This window comes from Ochotona curzoniae, unplaced genomic scaffold (genome assembly GCF_017591425.1).
Source record: "Ochotona curzoniae isolate NIBS_2020 unplaced genomic scaffold, NIBS_Ocur_1.0 contig_3622, whole genome shotgun sequence".
Lineage (NCBI taxonomy): Eukaryota > Metazoa > Chordata > Mammalia > Lagomorpha > Ochotonidae > Ochotona > Ochotona curzoniae.
Genome location: NW_024465926.1, coordinates 20,212,593 through 20,238,654, shown reverse-complemented (window position 1 = coordinate 20,238,654; position 26,062 = coordinate 20,212,593). Strand labels below are relative to the sequence as shown.

The window sequence follows — 26,062 nt, the reverse complement described above, 5'->3', positions numbered from 1 at the left end:
GTGGTAAAGTGGGTAAAACTGCCACCTGCAATGCTAGTATCTCCTAGGAGTGCAGGTTCGAGTCTTGGCTGCCCCATTTCTGATCCAGCTGCCTACTAATGGCTTGAGAGAAGTAAGAGAAAATGGTCCAAGTCCCTGGGCCCTTGCCACCTAAGTGGGAGACCTGGATAAAGCTTGCTGCTCTGGCCTGGCTTGGCTTCAGATGTTGTAGCCATCTGGGGAGTGACCCAGTGGATGGAAGATCTTGAAGTGAAAAAGAAATATTAAACATGTAAATTACATCATGCCAGCCATGCATCTGTTTTAATAAACTCTAAGTACTTTATATAAACTCTAATATGTTTTTACTTACTTATTTGAGAGACAGAGCTATAGAGAGGAGTCCCATTTCCTGGCTCGTTTCCCCAGCACCCACAATAGCTGGAGCTGAGCCAGGCCAAAAACTGGAGCAAGGAACTCAAGCCAGGCCTCCCCAGGAACCCAGACAGTTGGCTCATCACCTGCTGCCACCTAGGGTGTGCCTTGGTGGGAAGTTGGGGTCAGGAGATGGGCCCGGGTAGTCCAAGGTGGGTGAGACCCGGGCATCCCTCTCTATCTTTTTAAAAGATTTGCTTGTTTATTGAAAAGGCAGATTTATAAAGAAAAGGAGAAACAGAGAAAGACGTTTTATCCGTTGTTTCACTCCCAAAATGGCCACAATGGCCAGAGCTAAGCCCATCTGAAGCCAAGAACCAGAAGCTTCTTCTGGGTCTTCCGCATAGGTACTGGCTTTGGGTCATCTTCTACTGCTTTCCCAGGCCATGAGCAGGGAGCTGGATGGGCAGCTGGGACACAAACTGGTGCCCATACAGAATGCTGGTGCTTGCAGGCAGAGGATTAACCAGTTGAGCCACCACACCAGCCCAGGACCCATCCATCTTAACCAGAGTCTCCACTGATAAGTGCTGACCCCTACGGTCACTCTTGCAACCTTAGAGTACTTAGAGTGTGGCTTCTAAGTGTGTCCACTTTGCAGGAAAGAAAGTTGAGACATGGAGAGGTGGAGGAAGCCGCAGAGGAGCCAGACTTGGCTGTGGGCATCCAGCTCAGTGAGGCCTCTGCAGAAATGAAACACCAGCATGCAAGGCGTACATGGCATCCCCGAAACAAGGGTAACATTCTTGCTCTTGCTTCGCCTCCTTTGTCTTCAGCAGCAGCCAGGTCATCATGTACCATTCTGCAACCCGGCCACTCCGCTGTCCCCAGGGATGACATGTGGGCTCCCAGAGGAGTGTGCTACATGCTGTGACTCTGAGTCTCTGACTTCCAGTCTTGCAATGTGACCTTTGCCCATGTGTCATGCTGCGATGTAGCCAGAAAGCTCTCAACTGACCATGGAAATGCTGGGCGCTGTGCCCCTTAGTCTTCAGAACTATGAGCTAAATAAATCCTTTCTTTGCATAAAGGACCCAGCCTCTGGTCCTGCTGCTGCACTGTACTCCTCATGCAATGGCCTCATTTCCCTCCTAGCAGAGGGCATCCACCAGCTGGCCCACAGACACCAGCCTTCCCCACCAGGGCTTACTGGAGACCTGGCTGATTTCTATTTACAACAGACCAGTGTTGCTTTTCCATTTGAATAGTGATCCATGCTCTTTGATACATAGAAAAGAGAATCAAGTGAAAGAAAAACTAGTGCTCAAATGAACTAGAGCTGGCACAAAAGCAACCATGGGGGAGGGGACACATGGGGTCTGAAGTGGGAGATCATGGCAATATATCTAAGCCCTGAACTCCAGAAGGCAGGAGCTGTGGTTGCAACCTTCATCCCTTCTCTGCGGCCACCCCAGCCAGGAAGAGGCAAGAGACCCAGAGGGGCCCTCCCCCATGGCTGGGCATGCTCAGTTCCACCTGCTGGTACTAACATCTGGAGCATCTTTGCACAGCATCAACCAAAACTAAACCAACAAGTCTGAAAGCAAGATGGCCAGGTCTGGCCTGAGCCAAGGAAAAAAGGGACTGTCCCTAGCACTTCGCTGTCCTGAGGAGACCCTGTGACCATTACGAGGATCCACCCACGCAGGGGCCCCTGAGTCGCCTCCCTCCCTGGTCTGCCTGCTGAAACTGGGAGTGACTTTTCCTGAAGTGGTATTGCCCTGCAGGGATTGACTGCCTCTACATGATCCAGGTCCCAGCAAGCTCAGTCAGTAGACTGTGTGCAAAGAATCCCTCTGCTCCAATGTATTGTAACTGTGTAATGAAGATTATTGTATCTAGATGTGAGGATTCAATGCAGTATGCATCTCTACTTCTGGACAAAGATGGACTCCATGAAACTGTTTACTATATCTTGACAATAGGATGCTGGACTCTGCCATTGTCTATGCCCACAATGATGGGCATATATGACTGTGTATGAAGAACTATACTTTAGTAATGATATAGGGGAACTCAGTGAGTGGGGAGGGGATAAGGGAATTACCAGGGCCTATGGGACTGTATCATAAAATGATAATAATAATAAAAAAAGAAGTAAAATAAAAAAAATCCCCCTGCTCCCCAAGCTAACTTCCTATCTTTCTGGCCCTTCACACTACTCCCAGTCCCTGTCTCAGCTTACTGGCCTGGAGAGCTGAAGGTCTTTTTTAGACTAGCTTGTAAATGACTACTTTGTATAGGAAAAATCACCCACGGAAAGTAACATCTAATCCGAAAGATACAAACTGAGAATCATGGAATTTTAGACATGAAACCCCTCAAGTCTCTCTCACAAAGCAGGATGAAGCCTTTGACCAGCAGGGCAGGCTGGACTGGTTTGCCAGAAGCATAGCCAAGAGCCCCACACCATGACCATGGGCCCGGTACTGGGAGACTGCCCAAGCCATGCACAAGCACATGCCACAGGAACGAGCACACCGGGCAGCCAGCTCACACTACCTAGGCAGCGGATGGAGCTCCGCGTCTCCCTGGCGAAGCTGGAGTTGGACAAGGTGGTTCTCCGGGAGACGAGGACTGGGATGCGGGTGATGGGGGGCCGGTAGGTAGGCACATTGGGGAGGTGTTCTGCCGGGTTTTGGGGGACAGCTCCAGAGCCCATGAGGCTGGGTGGCTGGTCCTGCACCAGGCGATTGAGCTCCATGTCCCAGCCTTGTGCAGCTGTGGGGCTGAGGCTAGAAAGTCACAGGTGGAGATGGGACCTAGGGGCTGCAATCGGGAGGCAGAGTTGTGGGAGACCTGGTAACTGGGGGGCAGTTTCCACTCCAGCATCTGCACAGGGCAGCCCACAGCTTACTGGCAGCCCCCTGGGGTCTGAGCCATCCCTCCTGACCCCAAAGTCAGCTTCTAAGGCATTGTTGAGTCATGGCACACCTGTCTCACCATCTGGCTTTGAGGGGCCACACTGGGCCCCACGCCCTCATTCCTCACACTCACAGCTACCAGCAGCTTTTCTCATTACACACTCCAAAGAGTCAGCATTGAAGAACCCAGAACCCAGAGATTCAGGTTCCTGAAGCCCCAGACTAAATACCCTTAACCCAGGGGAGGCTTTCAAGTCCAGAGAAACCCCCTGGAGGCCAATTAATTCTACTTCCGGTCCCAAGCAGTCACTTTTCCCAGGACCTGGCTCCCCAGCTTGAGCTGTGTGCTGGGATCACTCGGGGAAGGGCTGAGTGTTCCCAGCTAATATGCTTTCTTGCTCCAAGAGGAAGCCTGGCATCAGTTATGTCTATATCTCTCCCCAGGCGACTGCACCATGCAGGTTCAAGGCCACTGTCTTGCAAATATTTAATGCGTGTGGAGACAAATCCACAGGAGGTGGTGTCACCATGCAGACTCCTGCCCAACAGGCCTGCAATGAGGCCCGGGAATCTGAATTTCTAACCAGCTCAAGCCAAAGCTACTAGCTCTAGGGCCACACTTTTTTTTTTTTTTTTTTTTTGTAATTGTACTTATTTATTGAAGAGGCTTAAAGACATACAGATGGACAGAGAGAGCTCCCACTCGCAGGGTGGCTCCCAAGGTGCCAGTAAAAACAGGGCCAGGACCTGGAGCTGGGAGGCAACACAGGGGAGGCAGGAACTCAATTACCGGAGCCATTGCTGGAGCCATAAGCTGGAGATACGAGCTGGAGCTGGGTACCAAACCCGGGCACTGCCATGAAGGATGTGGCCATCTTAAACACCTTTCCCCAGGCCCGTGCTTTTGCGAAGGAATGGGGAAAATGCCCCCATGCTTCTTTGCACAGGTCCCACAGCACCTGCTTCCAAAGCACCCAGAGCCACTGGCAGAATCTGCCTGTACCTGTTGGGTCCTGCTCTTATCCACAATGGGGGGGGGCCAGCACTGGGTTTGGACATGGGTTTTCTCTGGTGTGTGGAAGCCACCAGAAGACACTTTCAATGACCAAGTAGGAACCAAGCTGAGGCCACCCAGGATCACTACCCCACAGTCCAGGCCCATTGCGGTCACTGGTTAGGACAGATGTATCACAGCCCTCATAATTGACTCCTCTCCCCATGCTGGTGGCCAGGCTGAGAGTCAGCCTCCCTGCCGGGTCACTGCTGCTACTTGTGGCCCCGGTTGTCTTGATTTGGGAGCAATGGCTCAGAGAGGTCACAGCACTGATTCAATGTCACAGAGCAAGGAGAGGAAAGGAGCCAGGAGTGAAATGCAGGTCTTTGTGCCTTGACGGCTTGGACCAATCTGGCACATGAGCCTCAGTTTTCTCATCTGTGTAATGGTCTTGCTGCCACAGTGAGGTGGTTTAATGACACAGAGGAATGTAAGGCTTGCAACACTCACAAGCCAGAGCACTGAATGATTTTCCCAGGCTCAGCTTCCTTGGTCTCTTGCCCCACCATGTAGTCATAGTTTATGTGCTGGGCCCACCCTGGGGGTCTGAGCAGCCCCCCAAAGCTCACAGAGATATGGGGCTCAGGGCCCACCACCAGCAGGCTATTTCCTTACAGGTATTCCTGAAGCTGTTCACAGAGCTGCCTACCCAGCCAGAGGCTATGACAGGATGGGTGGTTGACCAATGTGGGACTCCCCAGCCCCATGGAAGACCTGGGGCCCTCACACTCCATCCCCAACACAGACCCCAAGAGGTGGAGTTGGCCTGAGGGGGAGGAGGCAGTGGAGAGAGGAAGGAAGGAAGGAAGGAAGGAAGGAAGGAAGGAAGGAAGGAAGGAAGGGAGGGAGACCCCTGGCTACCACGCACACCTACCTCCTGGGCTCTTGGCTGTTGCTACCTCTTCCTCCTCTTCCCACAGCTCCTGCAGAAGAAAAGGAATCTGTGACCCTCCCCGCCACACCCCCCAGCCAGGAGCCCTGTCTTGGGATTCTCCCTGCCCTGCCAGCCCACTAGGGTAGGGGGTAGCCTACAGCTTGCAGAAGGCAGAACACACAGAAATCCCCAGCCCTGACACCAGAATTTTCTGTATGGTCCCCTTTTGCAGCCTTGGGGACTAAGCAACTAAAGCAGCAGCCATCGCTTGATGCTGCCCCCAAGGACAGCATTCCACAGTGTACAACTACTTTCAGATCTTTCTACAACCCCCAGTGAGGCATTCCTAGCCCCCTTGGACACCAGTGGCCATAAGACCCAGTGTGAGCAGGTGGACTTGAGTCCACATGCACCTGACTCCATACCATGGTTCTCACAAGAGGGCCACCCAATTCCCCAGCCATGGTCAAGGACATTTCTGCATCATCTGACCCGAGTCTGAGCAGGGACTTGCAAGACCCACCATCCCATATCCCGCAGACATTTCACCCACTAAAAACCAGCCCTATGGGTACAGCCCCAGCTTCCAGAGGACCCCAGCCCAGTCCTTCAAGGCCCCCGGGGGCTCTGTGCTTCTCCGTACCTGGTCTGAGTCCCGCAGGTCCTGGGCTTCTCCTTCGCTCTGATCCACGTCTGCCTGCACCCCCAGATAGCTATCCAGCAGGACACTGCAAAGAAAGGAGAGTAGTTAGGAGGGTTCAGTGCTTTCTGACTCCTGTGAGTGCTGGGAGCTGGGGGCACAGAGATGCTAGGAACAGAGGCACTCCTGCTCTCCTGGGGCTTCCAGGGCTGTGTCCTAGTACCAATGAAATACACCCGCAATAGCCTGCAAAAGACAAGCTACAACTCTGCTGGGAAGGAAGGCTTTCCAAAGGAGGTAGACAGCAAAGTGGGCCACAAGGATAATGATTTTAACAGAAAGAACAGATAGAGAGGGTGTCCTAGAAGGGGGATCAGCATATACACAGACCAACATGGAGAATGGTTGGAGGAGCAGTCCCCTGAGGTGTCACTCGAAGAGCACCGTGTAACAGTGAGCCACAAGTCCCAGGCCACCTTGACTGCCCCTAGGGGGTTTCTGTGGTGCAGGCAGAGCAAGGGAAGTGTGAGAAGAGAGAGGACCAGAGAGGCAAACAGACGTGGCCACAGTCACACAGCAAGTTGTCCCACAGCACCCAAGCTTGGGAGGCCAAAGCCAAAACCAAAGGCAGAGATTCAGAGAGGCCCACAGTCAGCCACAGTTACCCAGTGTGGACAGGCCAAGCAGGACCTGAGGCTGTGTGCTGCCCTTCTGTTCTATGACCTGACTCCACATGTCTATCCCATCCCAGTGACATAGAGGAATAAGACAGATTCACATGACCCAGGCTTTCACCTCCCTTTATTTTTCTTCATTTTTATCATGTGCACCTGTCCTTTGTCAAAGTAATAAACTCCCCCCTTCCCCAGGGAGAGACTGGTTTCCTTGTAGAGGTTCAAGTCACAAGAGCAAAGTCACACGATGACTTTCATGGGCCCCTTCCTCCCTATAAATGTATTTAGAAAACATTTTTCAGTGACTGTATTTGTATGATGAATAATATGTTGGGGCTGGCTTTGTGGTACAACAGGCTATGTTGCCACCTATGATGCTGGCATCCCATGAGCAATGGTTCAAGTCCCAGCTGCCCCACTTCCAATCTATCTCCCTGTTAATGCATCTGGAAAAACTGCAGAAGACGATCCAAGTCCTGGGGCCCCTGCCACCCATGTGGAAAACTGGATAGGGTTTCAGGCTCCTGACTTCGGCCACGGCCAGCCCCAGCCTCAGTCATTATGGCCATTTGGAGAACGAACAAGCTGATGCAAGATTCTCTGTCTCTGCCTTTCAAATATATAAACAAATCCTTTTTTTTCTTTTAAAGAAAAAGGTTAAGACATTAACATAATACCTGGAAACATGAGTCACTAAAAGACTTCTGGGTGCTGTGCCTACTCCACCAAGCAGTCAGTCCTGTACAGGTGTGTGGAGGAAACAGAGGTCAGGGTCCTCCTGGGCTCCCTGCCTCTAGCACAAAGACCCAGGAAATGAACACCCATAGCACAAAGGCCCAGAAAATAAACATCCTGGGGTCAGGAAGTCCTTGTGTGGCCTGAAGTAAGTCACCCAGAAGCCTTGAAGTGGCCTGCTTGTCAAATGGTAGGTTGGGGGAGGTAGGGGCAACACCATGGCATAGCATGTTAAACCTCTGCCTGCGATGTTGGCATCCAATACAGGCGCTGGTTCGAGTCTTAGCTGCTCCATTTCTGACCCAGCTCCCTGTAACAGCCTGGAAAAGAAGCAGAGGATGGCCCAAGGCCTTGGGCCCCTGCACCTGCATGGAAGACCTGGAAGAAGCTCCTGGCTCCTGGCTTTGGATTGGTCCAGCTCCAGCTATTGTGGCCATTTGGAGAGTGAACCAGCCAATTGAGGCTCTCTTTCTCTCTGTAAACCTGTCTTTCAAACACAAATAAAATAAGCCTTTAAAAAAAAAGTCAAGACTGGGACAGGTTAGGGTAGCTTGACTGTAGATTTTCTTTTTTAAATTTTAACTTATTTCCAGCTACTTGAAAGGCAGAGAAAGAGACTGAGAAAGAAAAAAAAGACAGGAATTCTTTCTTTAAAAATAATTTTTTTAACTTTTATTGGGAATGCAGAATTACAGAGAGAAAGGGAGATAGTAAGATCTTCCATGCACTAGGTTTACTCCCCAAATGGTTGCAATGGCCAGACCTGAGCCATTCCAAAGCCAGAAGCCAGGCATTCCTTCTGGGTCTCCCATGCAGGTACAGGGTCCCAAGGCTTTGGGCCGTCTTCCACTGCTTTCCTAGGCCACAAGCAGGGAGCCACTCCTCAAATGTCTGCAACACCCAAGACTGGGCCAGACCACAGCCAGAAGCTAGGAATTCCATCAGAGTCTGGCATGTGGGTGGCAGGGGCCAACGCATTCAAGCTATCACCCGAAGCCTCCCAGGTGCATTAGTAGGGAGCTGGATCAGAGGCAGAGCAGTTAGAACTCAAACACACTCCTCTACTAGCTGTGGGTTTACCAAGCAGCAGCAGAACCTGCTGTGCAACAAGGCCTGTCCCATCCTGGCTTATGAGTGAGGTCAGCAGGGGCGACTGGAACTTGGTGTAAGTGACAAAGGATTGCCAGATGCCAGACAGAAAAGATTCTCTAGGCTTCTCCCCCTCCAGGCACTGCCCTGCCACCCTCCTCAACTGCAGAATTGAGTGCTGGCTCTGAGGTCAGCTGACCTAGGACAGAATCCCAGCCCTGTGCTCTCTGGCACAGCACCCTCTCTGAGCCACAGTTTCTCTCATCTGTGAAATGGGATGCCCTAGCACCATGTCTGGTGTGGGAAATGGTGTTCACCTGAAGGCAGCTGCTGCTAACACTGCTCTTGCCATGATCATGACTCAGCCCACAAGAGGTGGCAATCTAGGGGGCTATGAAATCACCCCATGAACTGAGGAACATCTTGCACAAACATTCTCAGCTCTCAAGACACCGAGTACTTGGTGAGCTGTTTCAGAGCCCATGGTCCAAAGCCATGTTGTTCCTGCTTAACAGCTCCCTCTTGTCCAGCCCAGAGTATCTGGCCATCAACTTCCAGAAAGCTCCCAAGTCACATGAGACCTTCTCAGAGACCCTGATTGTCAAGTTCAAGGCCCAAGAACCTCGAAGTTTACCAGCACACTTCTCCTTCCCCAGGGCCCAAGCAGCACCCCCTAAAACCAAGATCCTGGCTATGACCTTCAATGGACTCCTCCCCCTAAAACCCAAGTCTAGGAGGAGGACGAAGAGGAGTCTGCACGCAGAAGCAGCCACCTACTTGGGTCTCTATGTCTCGGCCAGCAAGGATGCCCATGGTGCCAGACTTCAGCTGGGGGTTGTGACCTTCACCCCAAGCCTGGGGCCACAGCATGCGAGTGGACGTGAAGAGCTCTGGCCCAGCCCCTGCCAGTGTGTGAGCACCTGTCCTGCCCACTTCTCCTCAGGCTAAGTGGGTGTGCAGGGAACTCTGCAGAAAAGCCCCCGGGAGGCCAGGTGGGGACCAAAAGGCCACTGTTGCTAGGCAAAACCTGGCAGCAGCCTATAGAGACCAGGTTGCTAGGCAACTGCCTGCATTACCAGAACCTTTGCATCATCAGTAACATGGGCCGCCTCTGCAAAGCTGGCCAAGCACATCCTCCCTCAGCCCTGGGCTCCCAACTCCACCTGCCCTGGTCCTCACTCCTTTGGCCCTGGCTCTGGAATGACTGGCTCAGTCACTTCAGTGTCCTATTACCTCCCTGGGCCTGTGGCCCACAAATTTCCTGAATTTCAAATTCTGGAGGAGTAAGGGACCATCACTGTGGTGCAGTGGGTTAGGCCAAAAACACTGACATCCCATTTGAGTATCAATTTAAGTCCCAGCTTCTCCACTTTCCATCTAGCTCCCTGCTAATGCAGCTGGGAAAGCAATGGGAGATGGCCCAAATTCTGGGACCCTGCACCCACGTGGGAGCCTAGAATGGAGTTTTAGGCTCTTGGCTTCAGTCTGCTCCAGCCCTGGCTGTTGGCAGCTATTTGGAGAATGAACCAATGGATGGAAAAATCAGTCTCTCTCATTCTCTCTCTCTTCTTTCTCTCTTCCTCCCTCTCTCTGCCCTTCAAATAAATAAATTGTAAGAAAAGAACAACAATTTTTGAGAGGGTGTGGGCTCCCTATTACTAGAGACTGTGGCCCCTACTGTGTGAGCAAAAACGACATTTGAACTGAGCTAAACTCAGTAGATGATACCAAATAGGTGCCATCTCTGAAAACCTGTGTTGGTCTCACAGTTCACTATCTCCTCACTGGGACTATAAGTGACCTTCCCTGGGGACAGCAACATCACTGCCTAGGGATGGGCATCTATCACCACCACCAGGCCCTGAGGAGCCAGGAGCAGGGTACTGCTCCCACCCTCATCTTATAGCCATGAGAGCAGCTCTGGGCTGTGCCACTTGCCCAAGATATTATGCCAACAGGAAGGAGCCAAGTGGCTGTTTTCCTCAAAAGCATGACACTGCCCTGCCTGAGGCCATGACCATGGGGACAGGTTGGTGAGGGGTAGAAGGTGGATGTGGGCAGGTGCCAAGGACAGGGATTGGAGCTTGAGGTTGGATTAACTCCTGTTCCCTGTCCCATGAACCCAACCCCCTTGCCATCTTCCTGCTTTCCCAAGCAAAGCTGCCAGCTCATACCTCCTTCTTGCTTCCAAATCTTTAGCGACTCCCAGTGCTACTAGGAGGTCAAGTTCAAAGGCTTTACAACCTGCTTAGGAGGCCGTCCCTCTTACCTGAAACACTTCATGTGGCCTCCCAGTCCCGCACTCTTCTTCTCCCTCTTACCCCTCCACACCTACTGCTTGGGCCTTCTGGTTTCCCCTTACTGCCCCAGCTTCTGCTCTGGTCTTGGGGTCTCTCCTCAACCCCCGCTCACCCGCAGTCCCACAGCTCCCAATGCCACCAACTGATCTGGCCCATCCACCCATGCCTAATCCAAGGCTTAGTCGTGCGTGCCTACCACTGCCTCTTCCTCCCTAATTACATTCACCATGCACACCCCTCCATTACCACTTGTGCTAACAGCCTTCTCTAAAGCTAACTGGTCTCCATTTGGTAAAGTTATATTTGAACTGAGCACTCCCATGAGTTTTTAAATGCTGAAACTTTGCAGGTGAGAGAGTTCACCATTACTGGTGTCAGCGGAATTCAGGACAGTCTTAGGAGGTGGCCAGGGTGGCCAAAGTGAGGAGACGGTCGTGGCATTGTTAAGGAGTGCAGAGAGCTGAGAGCCTGCTTGGTAGTCTATTTGTGTCTCCATCCAAGCATGGTGCCTGCTGTGTACCAGGTACTTTCTAGGCTCTGAGAATGGGCAGAGAAAACAGGAAGAAGTTCTATCTCTCAAGGAACTCCATGCCAGAGTATGGGTGTGGAAGGCTGCAGAGTGGTAGGGGCTATGATTCCTGTCATTCATTCTGAGGACACTGGGGGTCCCCAGCCTCCACAGAAGAACACAAAGGAACTCTCAGGAATCCTTGAGAGTCCCCCAATCCCCAACCCAGGATCCCAGCAGTCAGGGCTATAAACCTGTATCCCTAGGACAGCTCCCAGGGATGGACAAGCAACTTACTCAGCTTCCTCCTCTTCTTCCTCCTCTTCCTGCTCTCCTTCCTCTTCCTCCTCCTCTTCTCTCTCCTCTTGAATCTGGGACAGCTGCCTGTTTTGGGGGCAGAGGTGGGAGGTGAGGTTCTACCAGGACTCCTAAAACTGTACCTGTCTCCCCATGACCCCAAGCTCCACCCAGGTGCCCCACTCAAGCAGCTGAGGGCTCTTTAGTGACAAGGACACATCACCACTGGAGGGTCTGCTCCAGCCTCCATGGGGCTGGTGGTGACCCCAGGTCAGTCCCTGAGCCTCTTTGGGCCTCAACTTCCCCCATCACAGCAATGTCAGTTATGAACTTGAGGACTGGAAACCTTTTGGCTGATAAAGCCATCACCAAGCCCCACAGGCAGAGATGTGGAGGGCAGCGTCCCCATGGAGAGACTATCACCTCTTCCACCCTTATTATTGTGCCTGAAGGTCCACCTGATTCCTTCTGCCACAGTGTGTGTTGCAGCCTTGTTCATAAAAATACAGCTTTGAAATCAACCTAAATGTTCATCAAAAGTGGACAGGTTAAATAGACTTTGATGCATTCATAGCACAAACTACTATGCAGGCATGGAAAATGAGGGTGGCCTCCAGGTGTGTGGGTGAACAACTGTTGCAAGGTGCAGACAGGGGCATGAAGTTTGCAAAACATAGAGAGGCCAACTGTGCTGCGCCCAGGTCATCGCTGGGGTGGTACATAAGAACCCAAGTGGGAGAGGGGCATGGGTAATGGGGGAGGGGATGAGGTTCCTGCTCTGTACCCTTCCCTGCATTTGGGATTCTGCACCACATACCTGTTACCTTCTTAAGCAATAATCAATTTGTTGGGAGTGGAGGGCTTCTCCAGCTCCTTACCTAGGCACCTCCTCCATGGCATAGTCCTCTTCTTCATAAGCCGGTACTTCCTCTGTCTCCCATGGGCTGCTGCCACCACCATCCCGGTGGGTGTTCTCCCAGTGAGGGTCAACCTCTTCCAGGACAAGGTCAGGCTCCATTTGTTCTCCAGGGTGGATGCTGACTGCGGGGAGAGCCATTGGTGCATGTGGGGGGCAGGAAAGCGTGCACCCCTGTGGTCCAGGAGAACCTTGACAGTCACCAGCAAGTATGTCAGCTCTTAGCCCAGGCAGTAAGGAAACGGCACCAGTGTAGGGAGACCATGAACAGCCAGACAGACACTCAAGCAATGTGGGAAGTCCTCAGTATCTGCCTGGCCTCCTCCTGATAGAATCCCCACCCACATACACATCCCGGATCCTCCCAATCCAGAACCTTGTCACTGCAGATCGCATTTGACTCTCACTAAAACCTTCTTGGAGATGTGTGCTCAGCACCACAGGTGGTGTCAAATACCCAGAGTCCACCTGTCACCAACAGGGGCCCAGTAGCTGGCCTGCTCCAAAGAGGCAGGCAGAGCCTGCCCACTTTCAGAGCTCCAGATGCTTCCTCCGTGGTGACAGCATGCTTGAAAGCCCAGGACTCGCTTCTGGGGATCCTTCCCCTCTCCACTCCTGAGCCTAGAAGTTCCTTCTTCCACTTGTTCATAGGGATGGTCCCACCTGCAGAAGGAGTCTATGATTTTCCATATTTCTCCCCTTGCCCCTGACAATACAAAACCACAAGCCTGTGAGCCTGGTGGTAGAGGGAGGCAGGAATGGCAAAGAGTCTCCCAGGAGCCCCAGCTCAGCCCCAGGAAAGTGTCAGGGAGAATAGGGCAGACTGCCCAGAAAGCAGGTACCCCGCTCCATCAAGCTCCAGGGGTCTTGGTAGCCCTCCAGTCAAGCAAGAATTCATAACAGACTGAATTTTTAGCACAGAACCATAAAATACAAGTTGTACATATCAATAACAGACAGTAAATGGAAGCTAGACTTAGGTCTTCCCCTCTCACTTCAGAGGTTATTGTGGCATAATCATTATAGGGGTCAGTGTTGCCACTTGCAATACCAGCATCCAATCAGAGTGCCAGTTTGAGTCCCGGCTACTCCTCTTTCTAATCCACCTCCCTACTACTATGAAAATGACCCAAGAACTTCAGTCTCTCCCACCCACATCGGGGACCTGGGTGGTGATCCTGGCTCCTGGCTTGGGTGGAAGTTGTGCCCATGTTGGGAGTGAACCAATAGATGCCACATGTCCTTCTGTGTCCCTCCTTCTCTGTCAGATTGCCTTCCCAATAAATAGTTTTTTAAATCATAATTTTTCTTACAGTGACAATAGTGAGGGTTACTGAACGGTGACTATGTGCCAGGTCCAATGCTAAGTGATTGATGGCCATGCACCTCACCTTTGTGAGGTATACCAAATAATTATTTTCCTCATTTTATTTTGTCTCTTGTATATTTTGCTGCTCATGTTACAGATGAGCTAACTGAAGCACAGGTTAATGCCTTCTTTCCTGGGGTATTTCCTATGTGCCATGCACAGGATTCCCAGCTTCCAGGTCCAGGGGTTACCCCTGTTCTACTGCCTGCCCGGCAAGGAAGCCTCCATGTGTACCCTCAAAAGTAGCTCATATTGCATGGGTTCTGGGCCCTACACATATTCCTGAGCTTTGCACTGCAATGATCCTCCAAGTGTGCCCCTGATTCCAGAAGTGGGACACACTGCATGTGCCACTCCCTGTCGCCATCCAGCACTGGAGCAGCATCGCTGCTCCCAGAAACCCCTGGGGTCGCATACATCCCTGTTCAGCTGGGAACAGCACGATACAAAGCATCAACCAGGCCGACAGTGAGCTTGTTGGCTTTCACAGCAGCCCTGAAGAGCAAGACTAGTCCTCTTCCTATTATGGGGCCCTAGGTGCTAGCTCACCCAGCTGAGCCACACATCTGGAACCACCCAGGGAGCCAGTACTCCCGATGCCAATTTTCCTGGTACACAACCCCCAGCCAATGCTAAGTGCTTCCTGGGGGTGGCTTAATGGCACCAGCAGCATTCGATAGCAGGGCTGGTGTTCCTGGTGGTTAACATCTTCTCCTTAGGTCCCATGTAGTGAGCAGCATCTCAGAGATGTGCAGCTCCCTGGCCAGGCCAGGACAGGACAGGGAATGGCAGGCCTGAGCTGCTCTGCCCCTGGTCCCTGTGGCAAGGCCCCAGCAGGGCTTGCGGGGCAGCAGCTGTGTTGCCCCTGGAGCTGCCAGCACACTGAAGGTGTCTGATTCTCCGCACTCCTGGCTATCCCAAGCCAGTCCCTCCCCAAAAGGGATTCCGTCCTCAGCCATGAAATGGCAACAATCTATTCCCAGCTCCCTGGCCAAGCCCCAGCCCCGGCTCCTAGCTGTCCCCTCTGGCAGGCCTGGCTCCTGACCCCCACTTCCCTGGGCCAGCTCCATGTCTCCTTGCACTGTGCCCTGAAGCACTGATCTCTCACTCCCCAGGCATCTCTCAAGGGACCCACAATTAGAATCCCTGGCTGCTGAGTGCTTCTGGAAAAAGCCGATTCCCAGGCTCTCTGTCTTCTCTAAATGGAGTCTGGGTAGAGGCCATCTCCAGCACTGACTGCCCTGCCAGCCCTCTATGCTACTCAGCCCCCAAGTGCCCATCATGAAGGCACTCCCCCTTGCCTACAGCCTGGTCCCCTGAAGACAGGCCCTGGCCTTGCTGGTTTCATCTTCTGTGTCCAGGACTCTGGGCTCTGGCCTAGCTCACTTTTTCAAGGCTTTTGCTCACTTTAACCCTTCTGCTAGACTGCCTTATACCCAGGGGGGAGGTCTCAGAGCCTAACTAAAGGAAGGAGGTGGACATGATAAAACAGCAGGTGCCATCATCCTCAGACCATCTTCATGAGCACAGCTACATCTTCCTGGTATTTCAGACAAGCCAACTTTCTTGTGCCACATCAGCTGAGTTTTCAATGGTGGCCATGAACTCTAATTTGTGCAATGACTTCCAGGGGCAGCTAGGATCCCCAGCTGCCACCTGGCTTCCTTAAAGCAATCCTCTCCTGATTGCAATCCCAGCATGCACCACGGCCTACTTATAAGCAACAACATGCAACCATAAGTTGATACAGCTAGTGTATGCTTTTTTAATGTCCATTTCACTACCTGTCCCTTGTTTACCCACATTCCCGGGCTTCCAAGAAAACTTGTGTCAGGGCCCTGTCTGCTGAGCCAGGCTAAGGGCCAGGCATAGACAAGCACACTCCTAAAGGAGTTCTACTGGGGACACAGCAGAGAAGTCTTCCTATTATTTGGCCTAAGTCTCTCAGGCTGCACCTGGACAAGTGTCCTGCACTGCTGGGACTGGCAGGACTCCACTGCCTGGGGGTGTGGGGAGGAGCAGGGTATACTGTTCACATAGGGTGGGGGTCAGGAGCCACCCTCTTCCAGAAGGTCTTCTCTCCAGAGCAGCCTCCATCCCTTCCATCCATCCATCCGTTTGTCCGGCCGCACTCTCCCAGGTCCCCTTCTCCCTTGTTTCAGAGGCCTCCAGCTGCCACTGCCCCTGGAACAGAGGAGAAGATAGAAGGGTGGGCGACAGGGCGGAAAGATGGAGGGAATGAATAAGGGAATGGATGGATGGATGGATGGATGGATGGATGAACAAGTGAGTGAGTGAAGAGGATAGCTAGGGAACTGAGCAGGGAGTCTCCCCCAAAGAATCCATCTGAGTCCTTGCCCCGGGTCTGCGCCCTTCTTTGGAAATGGGGTCTTAGAGGATGTAACGAGGTTAATGATCTCAAGACAAGATCAGTCTGGATTTAGGGTGGATCCTAAATCCAATGACAGATGTCTTGTAACAAAGAGGGGGGATTTGGCACAGGCAGCTGGAGGAAAGGCCCATGCAGGGGAAGTTTAGGAAGTAACTGGCAGCCAAGGGAGGCCAGGAGTTCCCAGCAGCCCTGGGAGCCGGAAGCCAGAGGGGGTGACTCTCTCCCTGAGGGTTCAAAGGGCGTGGCCACTGCTGATACTAATTCCCACCCTGGGCACCTACACTGTGAGAATCCTATCATCCACGGCTACCACTACTCAGTGGCTGGCAGCCCTGGCAATGAACCCTCAGGACTCCTGGGCCCCATGTCGAGCCAGTCCCCTGTGCCATCCCTGACCCCCAGCCGTGACCCACTTGCTCAGGAATCACTAGAGAAACAGAGAAGCTCCCAGAACAGTAGCACAGCATCCTGAAACCCTCTCTGCCCCCCAGGCCCCAAAGCATCTACAGATCTTTTAACCCTTGCCTGACAGAGCCTCTCCTGCCAGGCCAGATGAATCATAGTCACAGCTCCATGACATTTGCTCTGGGACCCAGGACAGGTGCCTTCTTATCTCTGAACTCTGTCACAGCCTGCCCTAGCAGCCATAGAGGTCCCTACACCGGACACTCCAGCACAGCCAAGAGTTCCAAAAGGAAGTATAACTGTTCTGCCCCAAGGCTAGCTGGGCCCCCTCCTCTCCTCTGGTCACCAAGACTGCTTTAACCCAGTTACATTCCCAGCCTTCTGACTCTGTCAGGCCTGCAGTTGGCTGCCTCATCCTGGGTCACTATGGTCACCCTGGCAATGGTAAGCTCACAAGAACCCAGGTCAGACACAGCCTTACAAACAGCATGGGACACCTCACGTCCAGGAGAGAGCAGAGGCTGGCATTGCTCACAAGCCATGAATGCTGCTTTGCTCCCTAGATGCCTGGTACCTAGTGCCCCCCATGACAGTGTAGTGAATAAACGAACAAGTGAATGAGTGGATAAATGAATGAATGTCTACTACATGCCTTTTCAGAGGCTGAGACAGAAGAGCAATATCTTGGCCTTCCTCCCTGCCCCTTGCAAGCCAACCGCAGGTAAGGTGCCCTGCCAGTTCACGGCACCTGGGGTCTATGGGGGATCAACTTCTCCCAGAAGGCCTACCGCTCCTTCATCACCCTGCTCTCCCCCTGCCAAAGACTTCCTCCACTCAGTTAAACCTGCTTGTCCAGCTCCCTTTCAGCTGCAGGTCACGAGACCCCAATTGTGCAACCTGCTCAGCCCTGAGAGTGCCAAACCACCCTTCCAGAGATACCCAAGGGACCCACTCATATAATACTCACTGGTCTGCACGTCACATGTCCCGGGACAGTCAGGCTCCTACATGGGGAGGAGAAAAGGAAGAGCTACTGTGACCTGCTCCTGGCGCACAAGGTGCTAGAAGGCTTCCTTACCCCCAGTAGGACTTGGGCCCAGCAGTGCCCATCATCCCTGCTGTCCTGCCCCACAGCCTACCCTTTCTGGGCTACCATTGCTCCAACCTCAGCACCTCAGCTCAGCCCTGCCTTCTGCCTTGAATCTCTCTCTTCTGTACACCTACTCCACCGAGGCACTTCCCACCCTGTTCTCAGGCCTCTTCATCACTGACAGCCCTTGCCATGAGGTCTCTGAACTGACCCCTTTCACTGACCACACAGACTGTGTGAACAGACCATGGTGCAAAGAGGATGGGGTCCTAGGCTTCCTACTTGCCTCCCATTACAGCCCCCTTAGGGCAGGAGCCCACTCTGGAAAAGGGCAGGGTACCAAGGCTGGGAGAGCCCAGGCACAGCCCAGACACCTAGCTCAGACTCCAGCCATGGCTTTGACCCACTCCACTTTGGTGTCAGGAGTGCCAGGAAGTAGAGGAAAAGGTTTAGGGTAGGGGGCTTTGAGAGCCTGAGTTCTGGCTGAAGTGAGGAAGAATGGCGCATCTTGTTGCACCTGCTGAAGGGGTCAAGTGACCCTAGTTGGCCCTGGACAATTTCCTTGATGCAGCCCTTTTCCTGCAGTCTCACAGCCCTGGGTGGAGATAGAGGTTCATTAACCCGTTGCTCAGGTGGGACAACTGAGGCCCCACAAGGACTGGGCCAGGACTGAGACCAGGTTGCCTGCTTCTCTGTTTCAGGTGCTACTATTTGTGTCTGTAAAGTCCATACCTTCCTTTCCCTTTTTACCTTCTAATTAGCAAGAGCTGACAGCTCATCTTGTGACTGATCAGAATGTATGTTCGGCAGCTCCACCCTGCCTGCCTAAGGATTTCAGGGCCCCCCGAAGGGAAATGGCTGGCATGTCAGCCATGGGAAGGCAAACAACGTAGGACCAGCAATAGCAGACAGCAAAGTGCTCTCCCAAGAAGCCTGTACCCAGCTGTCCTCAGGACGTGTCCAGGGAGCCATTCCTCGGACCCTATCTGGCAATGGATCCCCTGGACCCATCACTCCCTGCATCTCTACCAGCTTTCCTCTCTCCTGTGAGAGCCTCCCTGCTGCCTTGCTGGCTAGGGAAGGGAGCAAATCTGGGACCACAGAGAGCACCTTTGTCCAGGGTACCACCTTGCATATGCTCTTGTCTCTTGTATGCTCACTGTCCAGCGCCGAGCAACCAGTGACACTACAAGAAGATTCCATCATAAAAATAGGAGGCTGGGGACCAGGGTTCTAGGGATAGGAGAACAACAGGTCTGGCTCCCCCAACGCACCAGGCAGAGGTCTCATCTGTGTGGGAGTCCCCTCCACTGGGAAGCCTTCCTTGATGCTCCCAGGGACTCTGCCTCTGCTCTCCAAAGCCTCTCTTCTTCCCTCTCAGACTATGAGCTCCTGGCAGCGGAGCTGGCCCATCACTTCTCAGCCCTGTGGCCATGGAGAAGGCATTCATGGTATGGTTGTATGCCAAGCTGACTAGAGGGAAAGAAGCTGGGCTCCCACTGACGGCTCCCCTCTTGCTGCTCTTCTGCTGTGTCCTACTCCTTGGGGACACAGGCTAACATCCTACTTTTACCCAAGCTTTAAGACCCCTCCCGCTGCCACCCCAGTCCCCAACACTGACCTGATCCCCAGCCTTCTGGTGAAGCACTGGCTGAGGCAGAGCCATTTCCAGCCGGTGTAGGAGCCAGGCCATCAACCTGCGGACAGAACAGCCCAGGCTGTGTCTGCGTGGGAAACTGAGGCCAGAATCATGCCCTTCCCAATGTGGGCAGCAGAACCGGGTCTGCAGCTGGAAGCCTTCCTGTCCCTCCTCTTGACTGCTCAGGCTCCCTCTAGGGTCCGCCCCTCCCCTAGGTGCATTTCCAGGTCCAAGCACAGTGTCAGTGGGAGCTGTCAGCAGCACCTGTCTGAATTTCAAAGGCACTTGAGCCCAGCCACTCCATTTCTGCACACTTACCCTGCAGATCCACCTGTGCATGAGCTACTAATCACACCAAAAAAGGGTGTGATTCGGTTACAAGCCTGTCGACTGTGTGGCTACCTGAAGTTGGTTCATCACATACAGGAGCAGTGAGCTAGTGAACAGCTACTGGGTCATGAAACACTCCTTTCTGCTAAAACCATCCCTAAGAGCGCCTGAGGACAGGCAGGTGTGGAGAATGGGCGTGGCCTCCACTGGCCAGGACTGGGTTAAGTGGCTAAAGCTGCCCAGGGAGGTGAGCGCTACTTTTGTCCTTGAAGAAATTGCTTTCGTCAACAGTTGAGTGTTGGGCAGCTCCCCTTGGGCAGTGTAGCTTTTAGGGGCCTCACCTGGCAGGGTCCCTCGGAGGCAGCAGGGAGGAAACCTGGAAGCCAGCCTGAGGCTCTGGAGCTGGCTCTTCTGGGGTTGGGGAAGGCAGGGAGATGCTGTCCTGGACCTGCATCCTGGCCTGTGTCTCCAGTGGACATCCTGGAGGCTCTAAGCAGCAGCAAGAGCAGGTGTTTAAGACACTTCAGCAAGGCTGCATCAGCACAGGGCATCTCTGGGAGCAAGCCACGCAGCCTTTCCTTCCAATGAACCAAACACACCAGGGGCATGGGGGAGGGGGAGGGACCAAGACCTCTTGAGTCTATCCCAGGCCTTCCAGTTTGGGGGTGAAGGTTCCAGTGGCCTCAGCAATGTCCTGCTCCCAGGCAGCCCTGATCACCTCCCACCTCCAGGACAGCCCATCCCCAGCAGCCTGCTCCCAGGTCTCTCCTCATACCTGGATCCAAGGCAGCATCCTCAAGCTCATCCTTCCAGTCCTAGGTCATTAACAGGGGTCAAGGGCATCAATCAAAGCAAGCCCTGTGCACTCCCAGTCTGGCCCCAGGCTTCCAGACAGGCTCTAGCCTGCCTCTCAATCCCTTGCCTCCCACCGCCCCCTCCGCCCTGCCAGCAGTCAAGTGCTGCCTGCCCTTCCCAGTCCACTCACCTGGGAGGAGGCCCTCGGGGGCTGAGGCAGCACTTTCTCCAGATTCTGCTCAAGCCATCGGAGCAGCAAAGACCCAGGCCTACAGTGGGATAGGGGGGCGGTGTTAGGGGACCCATGGTCACCCAGGTAAGCTGCGTGGAGGAAGCAACTAGGCCCACTGTCCTGACTGCCCACTGGGGGGTTCACCCCTCAGCACCCATCCTCATGCAGCTTCTGTTCTGCACTGGGTTGGAGGGATTGTGCATGATCCATCCCAAGGGTCCCAGGGAAACAGGGAAACTTCAGCCCACTTCACATTCTGACCCAGAGCCACACCCAGCTTGGACCTCCTTGCAGACAGCAAGAGAGGGGTGGGCGCCCCATGACGGAGACACACCGGGCTGGTGTGATGATTGTGGGATCTGGGTAACCAGGTGGGGCCCCATACTCAGAAGCTCTTGTTTAGGGGTTACCACTCTGCCACCTCATCCTGAAAACAGTTGAAACCTGTTCCCAGAAGCCTCGGCGTTTCATTTTGTCCCAGACACCACCAATTACAGAGCTGGTCTCACAGGGGCAAGTGGCAGTGTCCTCAACCTCTATCACTATGACGGTGCCAGGGAGGGTATCACCCCCCAGAAACAAATGGGGGAACCACAGAAACTGAGGGCCCTGGAGCAGAACTGCAGGGAGTGCACGGGTCCTGGTTGCCTCCCCTTCACCCATCAATCCCTGTGTTGTAGGGTACTACAACACCACGTTGTAAGCACCATGGTGGGACCAGGCCAGGAGCCCCTGCTGGACCCTGCAAGGACCGACAGCCTGGCCAATGCAGGGGTGAAAGAATGGCAAGAAGGGTGAGGAACATTTGACTCTAAATTTCTGCCAAAAATTTACAGCCTGGGAGCAGGCAGCTTACTCTGGGGGCTCACACTGTCCCCACAGGTTGGTCACATGTAACACTTCATAGGCTTCCATTAAAACAAAACCAACTGGATTTCTCCTAGCTTTGCTTGGAAAGCAAGGATCTGACTGCACTGTGGAGCAGAGGCAGTGAGAACTGAGCAAGGATCCCCCAGCACAGACTCCCCAGTTTACCACCATCCCCATCTTACCTGCCATTCCCACCCCAGAAGTCAGCCCTGCGGAGACAGATGCTGCTGCCAATCTGGGCACACCTACAGGAACCATTCCTGTGTAAGCCTCATGCCACGCTCCCAATCACTGCCCATTCAGCCTACCTGGGTAGTCCCCCTCTGGGGATCCACCAGGAAAACTCACAATCAACCTTGAATGACACAGGGTCCATTGCCCCCGTTCTACAAATGGGAAAGTGAAGCCCAGAAGAGACAGGAGGCATGTTCAGGGCCACACCCCAGGGGGCTACCATAAACTTAAGGCCTTCAGCTCCAGGCATACAGCTCCTCCTGTCACACACTCAATGTAGGTGGCAAGGACTCACCCAGCATCCTGGGCCCCCCTGAGGGTCTCCCTGGGCTCATGGGTGCACCCTGCAGAGTCAGGGACAAAGAAATCAGCAGCAAAGATCTGCCCAGAGCCCAGGCCTCCCCACTCCCACACACTCTGCACCACCCCTCCTGTCTCAGTCAGCCATCATCCAGACAGCCCAGCTCAAACCCAGACTCCAACCCAAGGCCACTCTGGTCTGAACCCTCCCCAGAGGCAGGGCTCACTCACACAACCTTGAGCCTCTGTGCCCTCTTGGTCTCACCTGTGTCCCCAGGGCCACAGGGCTCAAAGATCAGTGCTCCATCCTGCTAAAGACAAACAAATGTGGGCAGGAAGCAGGGGCAACCTCCACCGCTCCCCACCACCACCACAGTACAGCTCCGGCCCGGCAGTACCTGCTCAGGGTCCCCCTGCTGGGCTGTCTTGGCACTGCAGGCAGGCTGCGGGACCACCTTCTCCATGCCCTTCCGGAGTAATGTCAGCACCCAGCTGCCAGGACTGTTGGGGACAGGGAGAGCTGCCTGCCCTCAACTCCCATCCTCTGAGGGCATCCACAACGTCCTGCTGTCTGCCCACTGGAGGATGTCAGATGTCACATGGCCTCCCAGAGGAGCCTCCAGACACCACACCAGAGCTCAGCCACCTGCAGGACTTCACGGCCCTGCACCACATGACATACTAACAGCGATATGGTTTCCCATGTTATGTGTCCTCCATGACTGAGGCTGACTGGCCTAGCTGTGTAGGGCCTGTATTCCCTGCCTGAGGCCAGCCACTGACATGGGATGTCCAATTGGGAGAACTGGAACTCACTTTCACCCCACCTTTGAGAAGTTTCCGACATTTATCCAATACTGAGTTTCCCACCCCTGCCTGATGCTCCCTCCAGCCATGTCCACACTGGGAGAGGGGGTGATGGCCCTTAACAGAGAGGGGGTTGGGTGCCATACCTGTTAACTTCCAGGACCCCAGTGAACTGAGCTTGAAGGGATGCAGGCTGAATCGGTGCAGCTTCCTGTGTCTCTGGAAAACAATCCCTTACATTGTGAGCTCCAGGGCCCCAAGGGATCCTACTGCAGCCCACGGAGCCCAAAAAGGAGGAGAGAGAAGTCCAGGGCTCAGCTGAAAGCCTGGAGTCTCCTCCACTGCCCACCCCTGCCCTAAGCTGCAAGGAGTCTCAGTTCCCTTATCTGTGAAATGGGCTATTGCAGAGCTCATAGGGAAAATGCAGCCAGACGTCAGCACTCTCACCTCGAAGGCCTGGGTCAGCTGCAGCCACTTCACACCCCTCAAATAGCTCTGCAGGTGTCTCTTCAGGGGGCTAAAAGATCCAGAGAAGACTCTGTTAGCCCCAAGGGAGACCAGCCAGTTGGGGCAGAGAGCCCCTGAGTAACCCCTCAGGGCCCTGTACCTACCCGCTCAGAGGACTGAGCAGCTCTGTTCTGACCATCTCCCTAAATCCTGACAGCTGCACCTTCCACCTGGGAAGCCCCCTCCTCCTCCCAGCCCCAGTGCTCCTTATTCAGGCCCCCAGTGCAGCCTCCCAGCCTCCCAGGAGGCCCGAGGAAGGGAAGGAGGGATGCAGGTGTGGGGCAAGCTGAGGGAAAGAGGACTCACCTCTTTCCCTCACCCCAGTCAGGACTCCCTCTCTGCCAACCCAAACTTTCCCTGCCTTGCTAGCAGGTGGTAGGGTTCAAGCCCTGCCACCAAGCCTGCTCCTTCTGCTGTATGCACATAGACATGGAATGGGCACTCCACTCTCATGTACCTACACATGTACAGACACACAGATATGGAGGTGCACACATTTCATGTAGTGACACAGACACACATATGAACACACATGCACTTGACAGATAATGAAGTACATGTGCACACAGGATATGTATATGCATATAAGGATACACATACGTAGACACAGAAAGGTACACATGCCTGTTCACATGGCTGAACATCCAGTATGTATATGTACATACATTTCTGTGTCTGCATATGTATATGTGACTACATCTGTATACAAATGTATGTGCTCATGTGTCTAGATGGATGTTCATGTCAGACTTATGCAGATATATAAACTTTTGCATCTAAGCATATTTGTGAAATCAGTGTTGTGGTCTATCAGATTAGGCTTCTCTTTGAAATCCAGTATCCCAAGGAGACCCAGATTCAAGACTTGACTGCTCCATTTCTAAATAAGCTCCCTGCTAACGGCCTGGGGAAGCAGTGAAAGATGGTCCAAGAGCTTGAGTCACTGTACCCATGTGGGAGGCTTAAGACGAGCTCCTGGCTCCTGTCTTTGGCCTGGCCCAGCCCTGGCTATTGCAACCATTTGGAGAGTAAACCAGCAGAGAGCAGATCCCTCTGTCTCTTTTCTCTCTGTAACTTGTGTTTCAAGTAATTAAAAAATATTTTTTAGACAGGGCCTCAGCATCCAACCAGCACACATGAGACCCGGCAGGGAGGGGGGTGAACCTGGCAAAGGAGCTGCGTGGGGCTCCCCTGCTGGACCACCACTCCCACTGGAGAGCACGAGTTGAGACGGTGGCAGGCCAGGTTGGGCACAGACACAACACCTGTTGGTCTGCATGTGAGCTAGATCAGGGGAAAGCCAGGCTGGTTTGACTGTTGCTACTGGTGCACACACAAGCCAGAATGGGTGTGCATTGGTTAGGTTTTGCCACAGCACTAGCTGCCATAGGCTGGCACAGGGAGTGAATTCTGTCAAGTTAAACTGTAGAACCACCTGGAGAGTGTAAGGTCCAGGAGTGGGAGTGGGACCAGTAGGGAAACAGTGGGCCTCTCCCTCTTGGATTGCTACTCTGACTGGTGAGCATGGGAACCACGACTGGGGCAGGTATGGCTAGACAGTGAGTGGCACTGATGGCAGGTGTGTGGGCTGGATAGTGGGGCTGGGCTTTGGTGCCTATTGACATTCATGAGAGCTGAATGGGAATGGAGGACAGACTGGACCAGTCTGCAGTATATACTGGCAAGTAGGGAACCAGGGCAGGGGTGGGCCTGGTGGGAATTATTGTGGGTCACTCTGATTAGGCTGTAGTTCCCACTGGTTTGAGTAAGGGCCAAGTGTGTGGTGGGCAGGATCAGGATGGGCTCCAACACTCATTGATTTGCATAGATGACAGGGTTGGAGACAGTCCATCACAGTTTGCACCAGAACCTCTGACCACACTGCTTCCTCAGCCAAAACACCTCAGAATCCAGTTGCATCCCTTGTTAGAGGGGCAATGGATATCCTGTAACAGGCTCCTATCTCGGAGCTCAGCAACAACACGTACTGGCAACCGAGCAGCCCTGCCCCAGACTCCAGAGCTTGACCAAAGTGCTGCCTGGTTCAACCCAGCACTCTGCCTAGTGAAAGCTTTGTGGGCGCATGGCTTGCTCATTTGCTTACACCTCATCCTCAGCTGGGACAGTAGAGTTACTTGACAGCATGACCCCCAATACTGAGAATGTCCACCAGATAGCCTTTTCCAAGTGGCAAAGGCCTTGGGAAGCCCTCTGCACCCTCCACCACACCCCCTTCGCCCACACCTCTCTCACCGGGCTCTGCTCCTCCAGCTCAGCCTCCTCGGGAGCTGCTTCAGACTCCAGCTCTGGTTCTGGTTCTGCATCCTCTGCTTCCTCCTCCACCGCCTGGGTCTTCTGGGGAGTCCCCGGGGGTTGAGGCAGCACCTTTTGGACCCAGCCCAGCATCCTGATGCCTGTGGGGAACAGACAGCATTCTTGGCCTTCCCCAGAGCGCCCATTGTGTGGGGCCACTTCCGTGTGTTACTCATTTCCTTTCCCCCTCACCACCTTTAAACATACATCAGCCATGAACGTTCCAGGTATTTACTTAACAGAATTACACAAAGCTATAAGCACATGTGGATAGAGCTTAGCTGCAATGCTGTTAGAGTAAAAGATGAAAAAGCCCTGAAGAACCAAAACAAGAGGCTATCTGATGGTGTGTCTGGGACAGCAGCGGAGGATGATCCTTGGAAACCTGCACCCATGTGGGAGACTCGGAGAAAG

General features: G+C 53.5%; 1 protein-coding gene across 1 annotated transcript in view; it reads right to left on the bottom strand.

The window, feature by feature from the left end:
• CNGB1 (cyclic nucleotide gated channel subunit beta 1) overlaps nucleotides 1–25,741 on the bottom strand; it is a 52,675-nt gene extending 26,934 nt beyond the window's left edge. The window contains exons 1-15 of the mRNA XM_040982179.1: nucleotides 25,589–25,741; nucleotides 23,276–23,345; nucleotides 22,975–23,047; nucleotides 22,420–22,522; nucleotides 22,253–22,329; nucleotides 20,576–20,654; nucleotides 20,366–20,405; nucleotides 19,932–20,001; nucleotides 19,243–19,318; nucleotides 17,499–17,535; nucleotides 12,328–12,490; nucleotides 11,450–11,536; nucleotides 5,850–5,934; nucleotides 5,207–5,255; nucleotides 2,917–3,042 (exon numbers count right to left, since the gene is read on the bottom strand). Coding sequence (XP_040838113.1) covers nucleotides 2,917–3,042; nucleotides 5,207–5,255; nucleotides 5,850–5,934; nucleotides 11,450–11,536; nucleotides 12,328–12,490; nucleotides 17,499–17,535; nucleotides 19,243–19,318; nucleotides 19,932–20,001; nucleotides 20,366–20,405; nucleotides 20,576–20,654; nucleotides 22,253–22,329; nucleotides 22,420–22,522; nucleotides 22,975–23,047; nucleotides 23,276–23,345; nucleotides 25,589–25,741 — 1,288 coding nt within the window. The remainder of the gene's footprint in view (nucleotides 1–2,916; nucleotides 3,043–5,206; nucleotides 5,256–5,849; nucleotides 5,935–11,449; nucleotides 11,537–12,327; nucleotides 12,491–17,498; nucleotides 17,536–19,242; nucleotides 19,319–19,931; nucleotides 20,002–20,365; nucleotides 20,406–20,575; nucleotides 20,655–22,252; nucleotides 22,330–22,419; nucleotides 22,523–22,974; nucleotides 23,048–23,275; nucleotides 23,346–25,588) is intronic.
• Between the last annotated feature and the right edge of the window lie 321 nt (nucleotides 25,742–26,062).